Consider the following 12575-nt stretch of genomic DNA (forward strand, 5'->3'; position numbering starts at 1 on the left):
GACCCTTGTTGGCTCACAGGGGAAATGGAACCGTTCGCTGTCTGTTTCTTCTTTCGATTCCTTTCTTCATTTGCTTACGGGATCCCTCGCTCCGGAGTCGTTCCGGGTCCTGAGGTCCCGTGGTGACTGTGATGGGCAAAGCCCCGGCTTGGAGGGTGCTGGTGGCCAGTGGAGGAGCCGGCTAATGCATTCAAGATGCAATTCCAGGAGGTGACAAGCAGAGTGGTCACCATGCCTGCGGTGTCTTTGCAGAAAAGAATCACACTTGAAGGTGGAAGAGGGGGAAGGAACCGGCAGCCTCAGTTGGTGTTTGGAGCTGAGGTGGGGTGGGGAGGAAGCTATGAATGACAGGAATGAATTAAATTTAAAGGGGGAAGGTCAGAGGGAAATGCTTTGGGCTTCCTTGTTCTCTAAAACTGGGGCAAAGAGGGCTGAGGCCCGAGTTCTAGGCGGGCTCTGTCCCTAAACCAGCTGTGTGGCTTCAGGGAAGTCATGGGCTTTTCCAGGCCTCAAATGCCTCATCTGACAAGTGGGCTGATGCCCTTGGAGCTGCTGACCTCACAGGTCTGTCTGGAGAGCAAGGAGACACAGTAAGAGCATGACCGCCATGATTGCCAAAGATCGTGAGAACAGTGGTTGGGGCACTTTTAATTTTTAGTTTGTTTTAAAGTTTTCATTTATTTATTTTGAGAGACACAGACAGTGTGAGCAGGGGTGGGGCAGAAAGAGAGAGAGGGGGAGAGAGAATCCCAAACGGGCTCTGCTCTGCCAGCACAGAGCCCGACGCGGGGCTCAAACTCACGAACCATGAGCTCACGACCTAAGGCGAAATCAAGAGTGGGATGCTCAACCCACTGAGCACTAGGCACCCTGATGATGTCACTTAAAAAAAAAAAGTCCTTACGTTTCTTTTGGAGGTGTAACTTACACAGAGTGAGGCGCATGGGTCTTAAGTGTTATGACCCCATCCCCGGGAAAGATGAGACTCCTTTGACCATCATCTCTACTTCTGTCTTCTCACCGGTCTCCTCACATGGTCCCGGTGAGGGAGGCAAGCCAAGAACTACCATTCGTTCCCAATGCATACCAAGCGGAGCCTCAGAGAGGTTACATCCCCAGCTCTAGGCCACACAGCTGTTCAGTTAACGGGGGTGGATCTGAACCTGGGTCTGTCAGTTGGCCAAGCCGATGCTCTTTCTACTCTATCCTGTCAACTACTGGACCTACACGCAGCGGCAGGGGCCATGCCTGGTTCTCTGTTCCTTTATGGATGAGCCTTTATTCTGCCTTCTCAGCGCAGACCCTGGGCGGGGCCTGGATGCAGAGATGAACCAATCAGACTCTCACCAGCTCTTGGGTGAGACACATGGTGTAGTTGGAAGCACAGGGAGGGGGTCCTGACCTTGGAGGAGTCGGGGAGAGGCAATGCCTCCACCAAGCTACACCCACGCAAGCGGGGGGGGGGAGGGGTAGGGGGCTAGCACGCTGGCCTGGGGCCCTGTTCTGGTGATGATACCTCCTAGAGATGTGGCTTTAGACCAGTCACTTCACCTCTGCTTTTCAGCTCCTCTGCGAAATGGGCGTACTAGTAGCAGCTGCATCCCAGCGCTGTCAGGGCAACCCCATGAGAGAGGCCTGTAACCCCGCTCCTCTAACCCACCTGAGGAGGTGGGCACAGCGAGGCGAAGCCACTTGCCCACGGTCACACAGGCAGGATGCAGCAAACCCGGGTGATCTGGTTTCGGGTCTGTGCTCGCGACCCTTCGCTCTGTGGCCTTGCCTTGCACATGCGTGTCGGTTCGAGCTATGATCTAACAGGGACTCTGTTAGGCAGAGAGGGAAAGGGAGGGAAGGGCGTTCTGGGCGGATGGCCCTGCGGTGCAGCGGCCTGGAGCGGAGCTCTGGGAGGCGCGGCGTAGCTGCACGAGTGTGTGGAGACGCAGGGGAAAGCGTACTGGAGATGAAGGCAGGTGAGAGGACTGTGGGAGGGGTGGGGGGTGAGGGTGCAGGGCAGGGCCCAGGCCTCCGGCCATCGTGCTCGGGCTTCCCTGGGCTTGGAGTGGCGGCTTTGGGTCTGTGCGGGCTCCAGCGCCTGGAGGAGCCACCCTCCGCCCACCCGAGATTTCCTGAGTTCCAGCTGCCGTTCTAGTTCCTTCTGCATGCAAAGGAGCCCTTGTGGTCAGAGGGGCCTCCTGAGCCCAGGCCAGGCGTCTCCCTCCCTCTCTGGGCACACACACCTCCATTCAGCCCGGGCCCCGCCCCCCAAAGGGGCTAGGGGCCCCGGGCAGCCACCCCCCACATCAGTGGGGGGCCCGCCTGGCTTGGAGGCTGGGCAGCGAGGTTGATAAGCCCTGGACCCCAGCGGCCCCACCACTGTGCCGGCTGCTGCCCGCGCGGCCAGAACCATGAGGGCCACCTGTGGCATCAGCCTCGGGCTGTGTGGCCTGCTGCTGCTGCTCCGGGCCCCATGCTCGCCGGGCCTCGCCCCCCCGTCCAGAGGTGAGAGGGTCCCCCGCTGGCCGACAGCCTGGGGAGGGTGGCTGGGTGCTGAGATGAGTAGAGGCTAAATGGGATCCAGAGTGGGTGGGGGAGGGGGGAAGGCAGGGGTGGCAGAAGGCTGGCACCCAGGGGCAGACAGCCATGGTGACACTCGCAAGGGTCTGGACAGGGGTGACCCTCTGTCTGCCCTGTTGGGGGACACGAGGGGGCCTCTCTCTGCAGCCTCAGAGCCTTCCCTGAGGCTCCTTGGCTCCCTGGCCACCCTCAGGGACCGTGCATGGTGCAAAGGCTGGTGTAGGGGGTTGTGAGGACAGAGGCTCCACAGAGGGCCAGCTGACGCCTGGAGCTGCACCGAGCCCGGGGCCGCGCCCATGGCTCCACTGACTGCAGCTCTGGGGTGGCCAGGACTCCATGCCTCCTTCCCCGGCCCTTCTGGCAGGTCTCAGGGTGGGGTCCTACCTGCTGTTCTATTCCCAGAGCTCCAGCCCTGGGCACTAAAGCCTAGAATGCCTCACTTGTCCTGTACAGATGGGGAAACTGAGGCCGGAGAAGGGAGGACCTGTCTAAGACCACATAGTGAGATAGCTCCAGAGCCTCCTGGCTCCTGACCCTTCTGCCCTGGGGTGTGGCTAATTCCCTCACCCGCTTTGGGTCTCAGTTTACCCATCTGTAGCTTACCCATCTGTAGCCTTAACTAGTAGGGACCCAGGAGTGTGGCTGCAAGGTCATTTCTAAAGCCCGTCAAGGGACTCTGACACCTAGGGTGCTGTGGTTGGGGGGCTGGGACTGCCCAGCAGACCGTCCCTTTCTAGATCCTTCCTCCATGCTCACTGGGGAGCAGCTCTGCTTGGTTCTGGGACGCAGAGGGAGGGGCCTTTGTACCGAGCCCTGCCCAGTTGCAGGCCCAGGCCAGTGACAGCATCAAGCAGCGAGCCTTATTCTCCCCACTGCACAGGTGGGAAAAACAAGGCTCCTAAAGGTGAAATGAGCCGCCCAGGGCCGCAGGGTGGCTGAGCCGGGACTCAAACCCCGCTCTGTCTCATCCCAGCTCCACGCACTTCCCAGCACATGCTGCTGCCTCCCGGGGTGCCTGGAAAGACCTTCTTCTAGGGGATACAGAGCCTGCCTGCTCAGGCCGCCAAGGTGGCCTTGAGGAAACCCTGTCCTGCCCTCAGCCAGGGACAGCAGCCAGCAGCCCCTGCGGCTGAGGAAAGCTGGGTCCACTTCGGGGACTGGCTTTGATGCTGAGATGAAAGAGGCCAAGCTCCAAGCTCATGGGCACTGCACTGGACCCCGGGGCTGTGCCCTCCACGACCCCTCTCCCACCCCAGAGAATGCTGCCCTTGCTACGGCAGGAACTCTGGGCTGAAACCCGAGAAGTGTGATTTAAAGGCTGACTTCCTGGGGCGCCTGGGTGGCTCAGGTGGTTGAGTGTCCAATTTCGGCTCAGGTCATGGGTCTCACGGCTCATAGGCTCGAGGCCCGCCATCGGGCTCTGTGCAGACAGCTCGGAGCCTGGAGCCTGCTTGGGATTCTGTGTCTCCCTCTCTCCCCTCTCTCTGCCCCTCCCCCACTGGTGCTCTGTTTCTCTCTCTCTCTCAAATATAAACAAACGTTAACAAAATTTAAAAAAATGAAAGGCTGTCTTCTCCTTCGGTGCCTCCTGGACACCTGCTTCGTGCCCAGCCCAGCAGGCCCCTAACCCCTGCTCGTGACCCTGGAGGAGACTGCCAGCTCGTGTGCAGACTCACCGTACGGGGGAAACTGAGCTCAGACAGGTGAAGTGAGTTGCCGGAGGGGGACTGAACCTCTGTCCCTCCCATGGGCTGAGCTGTGGGGCCTTTGGCCAATGGTCTGCCCTGGGGTCCACACCCTGACAGAGCGGTCCAGCCGGCCTGGCCCAGGTTCAGTCAACGCTGCCCAAGGCCTCGAATCTCGGTCTAAGCAGCCCCTGACCTCCGCCCCCTGCCCTTTGCCTCCCCACTCCCGCCCCCTCGCAGGGCACCTCTGCCGGACCCGGCCCACGGACCTGGTGTTCGTTGTGGACAGCTCGCGCAGCGTGCGGCCCGTGGAGTTCGAGAAGGTGAAGGTGTTCTTGTCCCAGGTCATCGAGTCGCTGGACGTGGGGCCCAACGCCACCCGGGTGGGCGTGGTCAACTACGCCAGCGCCGTGAAGCAGGAGTTCCCGCTGCGCGCCCACAGCTCTAAGGCGGCGCTGCTGCGGGCCGTCCGCCGCATCCGGCCGCTGTCCACCGGGACCATGACCGGTCTGGCCATCCAGTTCGCCATCAGCAAGGCCTTCAGCGATGCCGAGGGGGGCCGCGCCAGGGCCCCCGACATCAGCAAGGTACACGTCCGCCCCTCTCCCCCCCATCTCCCGTGCCAAGAGCTTCACCTGCGTGATTCCCAAAACCTCTGCCTTATAGTTGTGTATTAGACCCACCGGAGCTAAGTGGCGGAGCTGGGATTTGAGCTCAGATATGGCCCCAGGACCTCAATCTGGCGAGCCCTTGATTATCTCAGTTTAGCTGACCTGGGCTCCCCAAGGCAGAGTGAGGTAGTCCAGATGCTTCCTGATGGAACTGTCTGGATTCAAGCCCCCACTCCACCCTATGGGCTGTGCCGCCCTGAGCAATCTATGCATCTCACTGACTCAGTTTCCCTTACCTAGGAAATGAGAGCAACATAACTCCTTCCCTAGGGGCTGTGGGGAGGACTCGGATTTCAGAGCCTAAAGTGACCAGAAGAGAACCTGGTTGCAATAAGTTTCATGTACTAGCTCATTCTTAAAAAGAATTTGTTTATTTTTTTAGACAGAGAGAGTGCAAGCAGAGTAAGGGTGGGGAGGGGGCAGAGAATCCTAAGCAGGCTCTAAACTCTCAGCACAGAGCCCAACATGGGGCCGGATCCCACGAACTGTGAGATCATGACCTGAGCCAAGATCAAGAGTCAGACGCTTAACCGACTGAGCCATCCAGGCACCCCAGCTCATTTTTTATTGAAAGCCTTCAAGGGCAGGGATTCTGAAAAATGCCATGATATACCACAAGATGACATCAGTGAGGGCTCCAGGCAGGGTGCTGAGGGACTTCACAGAACTGGTGCCTGCAGTGTGATTTTCCAGGACTCCGCCCAGGGCCTGTGAGGTCGGTCAGGTGTTCTCTCCTCCCCTAAGCTCCCGCACCTCCCCTTCAGAGCCCTCAATGGCCCCAAAGAATCACCGTTTATCTGTCCAGGCCTCCCCTCCCCCCACCAGGGTATGTACTCCTTATCCCCATGCAGCACACTCCTGAAATACAAGTGCCCAATGAATGCAGTCCTGCTCGGAGGTGGTGCCCTCATTTTACAGATGGGGAAACTGAGGCACGGCGGACTTAAGCATCCTGCCCAGTTAATAAGTGGTAGGCATGTTGACAGACAATAGCATATAATCCTGGCCATGACAGGCCTCGAAGAGATGGCCCATTTGGTCTTACTTTGTGAGGGCCATTTACAAGCTCTGACACGAGGTTGACGGTCATGATCACTGGGAGGGTGTGGTGGCCTGGGGTGACCCTAATGGAGAGGGGTGGTGAAGGGGATGGTGTGGACATCTGTAGCTGTCACACCTCCAGTTATGTGTCCGCCCAGATCAGCCCAGTGGCCTGGGGTGGGCAAGTGAGGAGAGAGGGATCTGTTGGGTGTGGGTGAGTTGGAGGGCCAGCCTGAAATTCACCTGTGGGAAGCCCCGACAAGGCAGGTTCATAGTTCCAAAGCTGGACTGATGGGGGCAGTGGGCCTCGGGGGAATGGGACAGTCTGCGGCAGTGGACGGTCAAAGCAAGGCGAGCCTAGGTCTCGGGGGTGGGGGTGGGGGCGGGGGCGAGGAGAGATGCTTCGAGATCACCCCCCTGGGGTCCACGGGAGTGATACAAAAAATTATAGTCCCCCTTCCTGGCTTCTTACCGTGAATCATCTCACCAGGATGACTCAGGAAGGTGAGCTGCATTTCCAACCCAGGCCTGCCCTAACCACCATAATACGGGTCACCAGGACAGGGGTTTGGGCCCTGGAGGCCAAGGTGGGGGGGCAGGAATCAGAAGGGAAGGGACCCAGGGATCAGAAGCAGACCTAAGGGCGGAGAGACCCAGGGCTCAGAAGCAGACCCAGGTCAGAAGCAGAGGAGCAGCCAGTAGGGCGGGATTCCGAGCCCCAAACTTGAGCAGGGCTGTGAGCAGGCCCGGCACCTGTGTCTCCCTTTCTAGGGTAGAGAGGAGCGGTGTGGGAGGGGAGCCGACAGTGCTGTCCTCTACGGAAAGGGCATGTAGCATCCTGGGGGAACGGAGGGAGGAAAGGGCTGCATCCTCCGTCTGTGGGAATGGCCCCTTCCCAGGGCCTAGAGGGGAAGAAGGATGGCCAGACTGGAGGCCCAGACGCCGTTCGCTAGCCTCGCCCGCCCTCTGGTGGCCAAATGGCAGAACTGCATGGTGCCGGGCGCACTTCCTCAGCCCGGTGCTCAGAGGCCCCAGTCTGAGGAGGAAGGCTGGGTCCTGCGGTCAGATGATCACAGAAGTGCCTGCCTGAAGGGGGAGAGATCAGAAGCCTTAGTCAGATGGGAGAACACCTCAGCCAGGTCTTTCAGTCAGAGGAAACCAGTGTCCTCTTCTGCTAGCCAGGTTCTCGGCCCTGGGGCAAGACCGTGGCGTGGAGTCCGATCCACCTGTAGCGAACTAGCTTGTAGGACCTGGGCAAGCCTGGCAGGCCCCTCGGGCCTCTGTGTCCCCTGCTAGTGGCCCCGGGAGCTTACTGGAGGGCCCAGCCCAGCTCGGGAGAAAGGCCTGGTCCTCTCACGCGCCCCGCGTGTCGCAGGTGGCCATCGTGGTGACGGACGGGAGGCCCCAGGACAGCGTGCGGGACGTGTCTGCACGGGCCCGGGCCAACGGCATCGAGCTGTTCGCCATCGGCGTCGGCCGCGTGGACAAGGCCACGCTGCGGCAGATCGCCAGCGAGCCGCAGGACGAGCACGTGGACTACGTGGAGAGCTACAGCGTCATCGAGAAGCTGTCCAAGAAGTTCCAGGAGGCCTTCTGCGGTGCGCGGGGCTGGGCGGGGCTGGACAAGGCTGCGGGGCTTCAGGGGAAGCAAGGGACTGGAGGCGGGGCCACGAGTGGGCGTGGCTGAGAGCATGGGGCGGGGCCGGAGGGGACCGGACTCAGTCCGAATCCTGATGGCCAGGGCCCTGTGGAACCGGGATGTACAGAGTCCAGCCTGAGGGTCGGGGCGGGGCCAGGGATGGGGCGTGGCTAGAAAGTTAATAGGGGAGGGGCTGAACAGGGCGAGGCTGAGAGGGTCTGCACAGTGGTGGCCAGTGATTCTGGCCCAGGACTGAGGGTCTGGGGGTTGGACCTCACCTAGTTGGGGGCTTCAGTTTCTCTGGGTGTGAAGGACATCCTGGCCGAACGCCCAGGACCCTGTGACTGAGCTTCTGAGTCTCCTCTTGTCCCCACAGTGGTATCAGATCTGTGTGTCACAGGAGACCACGACTGTGAGCAAGTGTGTCTCAGCTCCCCGGGCTCCTACACCTGCGCCTGTCGGGAGGGCTTCACCTTGAACAGCGATGGCAAGACCTGCAATGGTCAGTGGGCTGGATGCAGGCAAGACCCGGGGAGGGTGGGGAGGGGAGGGGCTGGGGCTTGGCCACTCTCTAGGGAGCCCATCTGAGCCTCTCTGCACTTTGTTTCTGGACCAGTCTGCAAAGGTGATAGATGCCTTCTAGAACTTGGTGTCTGCAGAAAGTTACCTTCTGAGTTCTGTCCCCCTTTCTGTCGTGGTGGGTGGTATGGTGGAAGGAGTTACATAGCCTTGAACTCAAATCTTGGTGCCACTGCTTCTGAGCTGTGTGATGCTTTTGGAGCCTCAGTTTCCAATGCCATATGAGATGAGGCCAGAAGCCTTGGCTTTCTAGGGGGAGTTCTGAGGTACAGAGTACAAGTACAGAGGTACCTTGAGGTACAAGTACAGAGGTACCTTGAGGTACAAGTACAGAGCTTTGTGCGTGAGCGGTACCTGCTCAGAGGTCGGGACAAACAGCCAGTCCCTCAGCCCCACCTCCTCGCCTTCCTGCCCTTCCCAGTCTGCAATGGCAGTGGTGGCAGTTCGGCCACTGACTTGGTATTCCTCATCGATGGATCCAAAAGCGTGCGGCCAGAGAACTTCGAGCTGGTGAAGAAGTTCATCAATCAGATCGTGGACACACTGGACGTGTCAGACAAACTGGCCCAGGTGGGGCTGGTGCAGTACTCCAGCTCCGTCCGTCAGGAGTTCCCGCTGGGCCGCTTCCACACAAAGAAGGACATTAAGGCAGCTGTGCGAAACATGTCTTACATGGAGAAGGGCACCATGACCGGGGCCGCCCTCAAGTACCTCATTGACAATTCCTTCACCGTGTCCAGCGGGGCGAGGCCCGGTGCCCAGAAGGTGGGCATCGTCTTCACTGATGGCCGGAGCCAGGACTACATTAATGATGCTGCCAAGAAGGCCAAGGAGCTCGGTAGGTGCTGTCTGGACCCTGAACACCACTAATGGCCAGGACGGCATGTGGAACAGCTCGACTATAGTCTCTGTTCTGATTGCTGCCTTAAACCAAGGTTCAGTGTGAATGAGGAGGGGTTGGTTTATCCAGGTCTTTCCTTCTTTCTTTCTTTTAATGTTTATTCATTTTTGAGACAGAGAGACAGAGAGCAAGCTGGGGAGGGTCAGAGAGAGAGGGAGACACAGAATCAGAAGCAGGCTCCAGGCTCTGAGCGTCAGCACAGAGCTGGATGCGGGGCTCAAACTCACAAACTGCGAGATCATGACCTGAGCTGAAGTCGGACGCTTAACTGAGCCACCCAGGTGCCCCTAACTCTTTTTTATACTAATGAGGAAACGGCCCCAGAAAAGCAAGCAGCTAGTTCTGATGGCACTTATGTAGGTAGGGCTGGGAAATGTTCCAGTTGAAGGTTCCCAAGGACACACCAACTGCTGGAATGGCAGCCCCACTTTGGGATGAGCCCGAGCCTCAGTTTTATTGCCTATTCAGTGAGGGTAGTAACGGCCACCAGATGGACGGTTATGGGGTATATGAGCTTACAGAGCTCCCAGTACAGGGAACCCGTGCGGGTCTGACAGGCAGTAGAATCTCAACGAATGCTCATTTCCCCACTGTCTTTGTCCCACAATTCCTACCGGCCTTTGTGCCTGCAATTCCAGAAGCTGCCACCAGGAGGTGTCTGTGTTGATTGCCTGGGCATTCCCCAGCAGGCTCAGCCGCCGCTGCCCTGTCCCCCCGTGGCCGCTGCCACTCATCTCGTTCCTCTCTGCAGGCTTTAAGATGTTTGCCGTGGGCGTGGGCAATGCCGTGGAGGACGAGCTGAGGGAAATCGCCTCGGAGCCCGTGGCAGAGCACTACTTCTACACGGCCGACTTCAAGACCATCAACCAGATCGGCAAGAAGTTGCAGAAGAAGATCTGTGTGGGTTAGTGAGGCCAGAGATGGCACTGATGGGAGGGGCAGGGGCTGGGGTCTCCCGGGGGAGATTGTGGAGCCCCCCCGGGACTGGACGTGGTGGGGACAAGCAGCAGGGGCCGGGGTGACACCAAGAGCTGGTAGAACCATGAGGAAGGCTGGCCAGTCTAACTCTGGCGACCAGCAAACATACTCTGAACTCTTGTTACATGAGTGGTACTGTTGTTAGGACTCTCCGAATAGTAAATCATTCGATCCTATGTGGTAGGATATGATCACCCCCATTTTACAGACAGGAAAGCTGAGCCCAGAGGGGTGGAACAGAAATTAATAACCGGAGGAGCTAGGAGCTGAACGCTACCACCTCCCCTGATCCTCCCAGGGGCAGAGGACGCGGATTCCAGAGCCAGACAGGCCTGGGTTTGCCATGTTTGCTCTGGCACTAGCTAGCTCTTGGCCACAGACAAGTTGTTTCCCTTCCCGGTTCTTTATTTGTAAAATGGGGTTAATGATTTCAACCCTAAAGTGTTGGGCAAAGTCACCAAGAGGACATAGAGGCTCCTGGCGGCTGTGTCCTGCGCCTAGTAGGTGGCCAGCATGGGGATGCTATTTTGGGGGGTTTCATCAGGGCTCTGAGGGGCTGGGAAGCCATTCGGGGTCTCCCCCTCCGTCACTCCTGAGAGTTCTGTCTCAGAACCCTACTGGCCTCTCTGTCTCCCCAGATCTCCCAGACCCCACACTCCCCCAAGACTGCCTCCTCCTGGCCCCTGGTGGTGTCTGCTCGGCGCCCCCCCTGCCTCCCCACCACTCACCACCCCCCTCTCACCCCCCCTCTTGTCCACTCCAGAGGAAGACCCGTGTGCCTGCGAGTCCCTTATGAAATTCCAGACCACGGTGGAGGGGCTGCTGCAGGCCCTGACCAGGAAACATATCCTTTCCCAGAGGCCACTGCGGGGCAGGGGGCGGGGCAGGGCACTGCGCCCCTTGCATGGGGGTGGGGGGTGGGGCTCCGCCTTGCCTGCCTCCCGCTGGAGACAGCTGGTATGAGCAGTGAGTGGATCAGCTTTGGGACTGATCTGTCCGAGGCAGAGGCTGCTAGAGGCCCAACAGAGAAACTGAGGCAGAAGCCGAGCTCTAGAGACTGGCCACGCACTGGGAGTCCAAGCCTTGCTCAGGAAATCACGGTGCCCGTGGACTCCCCGTTTCTCAGGGTCTCTGACATGACTACTCCCAGTCTCGGCTCAGATGGGGCTGGGAACAGCTCCCCCCCCCCCACCCCCGCCCCTTCCCAGTCAGTCAGGATGAGGGGGTCCCGGGTCGGGGGCCCAGCAGGCCTGAAGCGACGGCTGCGCGGGGCTGGGCGTGCAGGGCGCACAGCACCGGGTGGGGGGAGCACCGTTGCGAGGGCAGTGACTGGGTCAGATCTGACGCTGGGGAGGACACGCCCTGGAAGAGGGGCTCTCGGGGGCGGGGAGCGGGCACAGGAAGTGGGGTCCCGAGCAGGCCATCGCGCCCACTCTGGTCAGCCCTCTCCTTAACCCCGAGTCCACTGGAAGTTGTGAATAAGCGGCTGGCCGTCCTGGAGAACACAGTCGTCTGAGGCTGCCCGTCCCCGCCACGGCCTCTGCGTGTCCCCGCCCCCGCACAGCCCGCGGAGTCCTGCGTGTGGCCCCGAGAGCCCGGCTTTCGTTTCGCTTTGCTGTTTCCGTGAGAGGGGTTTGGGGAGGGGGAGGCCCTGAGGGCACCAGGCCTCCCTCTCCCCCGCCACCCTGCCGGCCCTGCTGGGTGCGAGTGTGAGTGTGTGCTAGGAGTGTGGCAGCGTCTGGGAGCGTGTGTGCGCGCGCGCGCGCATCTGAGGGCGAGTGTGTTCTCTCCAGCAGGGGTGCGTGTGTGTTGTGAGTGAGAACACAGGGGTGAGTGTGGGAGGGACTTCGTTTGCATTTTGTTCAATCAAAAGCTTAATATATTCCTATTTTTTTAGTTAACCCTTTCTTGGATGCAAGTGCTGTGAATCTCTTTTCTGAGTTTTCGACTCCCTTTTGAAAAACAATTAAATGCCATGTAAGTTAAGCCCTGAATGCGGAGGCCTGTCACGGCGTGGTCATTTGGGGAGCCGGACAAAGGAGCGGGGAGGGAGGCAGGTAAAGGGGGGCCCTTGCGGGGTGGTCACAGTGGCGGTCCCAGCGGGGCAGGCGGCTACTCCGAAGCCAGTGCACCTGCGTCCTGCCTGTGCAGGGTCTCACTTCTTCCTCCAGCCTCCTTGAGTCGCCCCCATTGTAGAGGTGGGAAAGCTGTGTCAGCGGGAAAGCATCCGTGCCAGTTGGAGATAGGACTTGAATCTAGGACTGCAAGACATCAAAGAGAGAGAAGAGCAAGGGCACCCAGTAGGCCCACTCACTCACTCACTCACTCACTCATTCATTCATTCATTCATTCACTCACTCATTCATTCATTCATTCCTGCATGTAGACCGCAAACACAGAGCACATGTCCATGGCGAGCTGGGGGGAGATGGCAGCCTAGGAGACAGACATGGTCCCTGAGCCCTTAAGGGACTTACAGTTGAGTAGAGCGCCCTGTCACCCTCACG

General features: G+C 59.4%; 1 protein-coding gene across 1 annotated transcript; it reads left to right on the forward strand.

Annotated features, from left to right (window-relative positions):
• Positions 1 to 2259: 2259 nt before the first annotated feature.
• MATN1 (matrilin 1) lies at positions 2260 to 12050 on the forward strand. Its single transcript, XM_039232415.1, has 8 exons — positions 2260 to 2499; positions 4500 to 4846; positions 7347 to 7569; positions 7987 to 8112; positions 8611 to 9027; positions 9842 to 9994; positions 10832 to 10912; positions 11535 to 12050. Exons 1-8 carry the CDS (start codon positions 2406 to 2408, stop codon positions 11582 to 11584), a joined length of 1491 nt encoding a protein of 496 aa, XP_039088346.1. The 5' UTR covers positions 2260 to 2405; the 3' UTR covers positions 11585 to 12050.
• Positions 12051 to 12575: the final 525 nt, after the last annotated feature.

Source organism: Hyaena hyaena, unplaced genomic scaffold (assembly GCF_003009895.1).
Source record: "Hyaena hyaena isolate Hyena2069 unplaced genomic scaffold, ASM300989v1 scaffold_3, whole genome shotgun sequence".
In the NCBI taxonomy this organism is placed as follows: domain Eukaryota; kingdom Metazoa; phylum Chordata; class Mammalia; order Carnivora; family Hyaenidae; genus Hyaena; species Hyaena hyaena.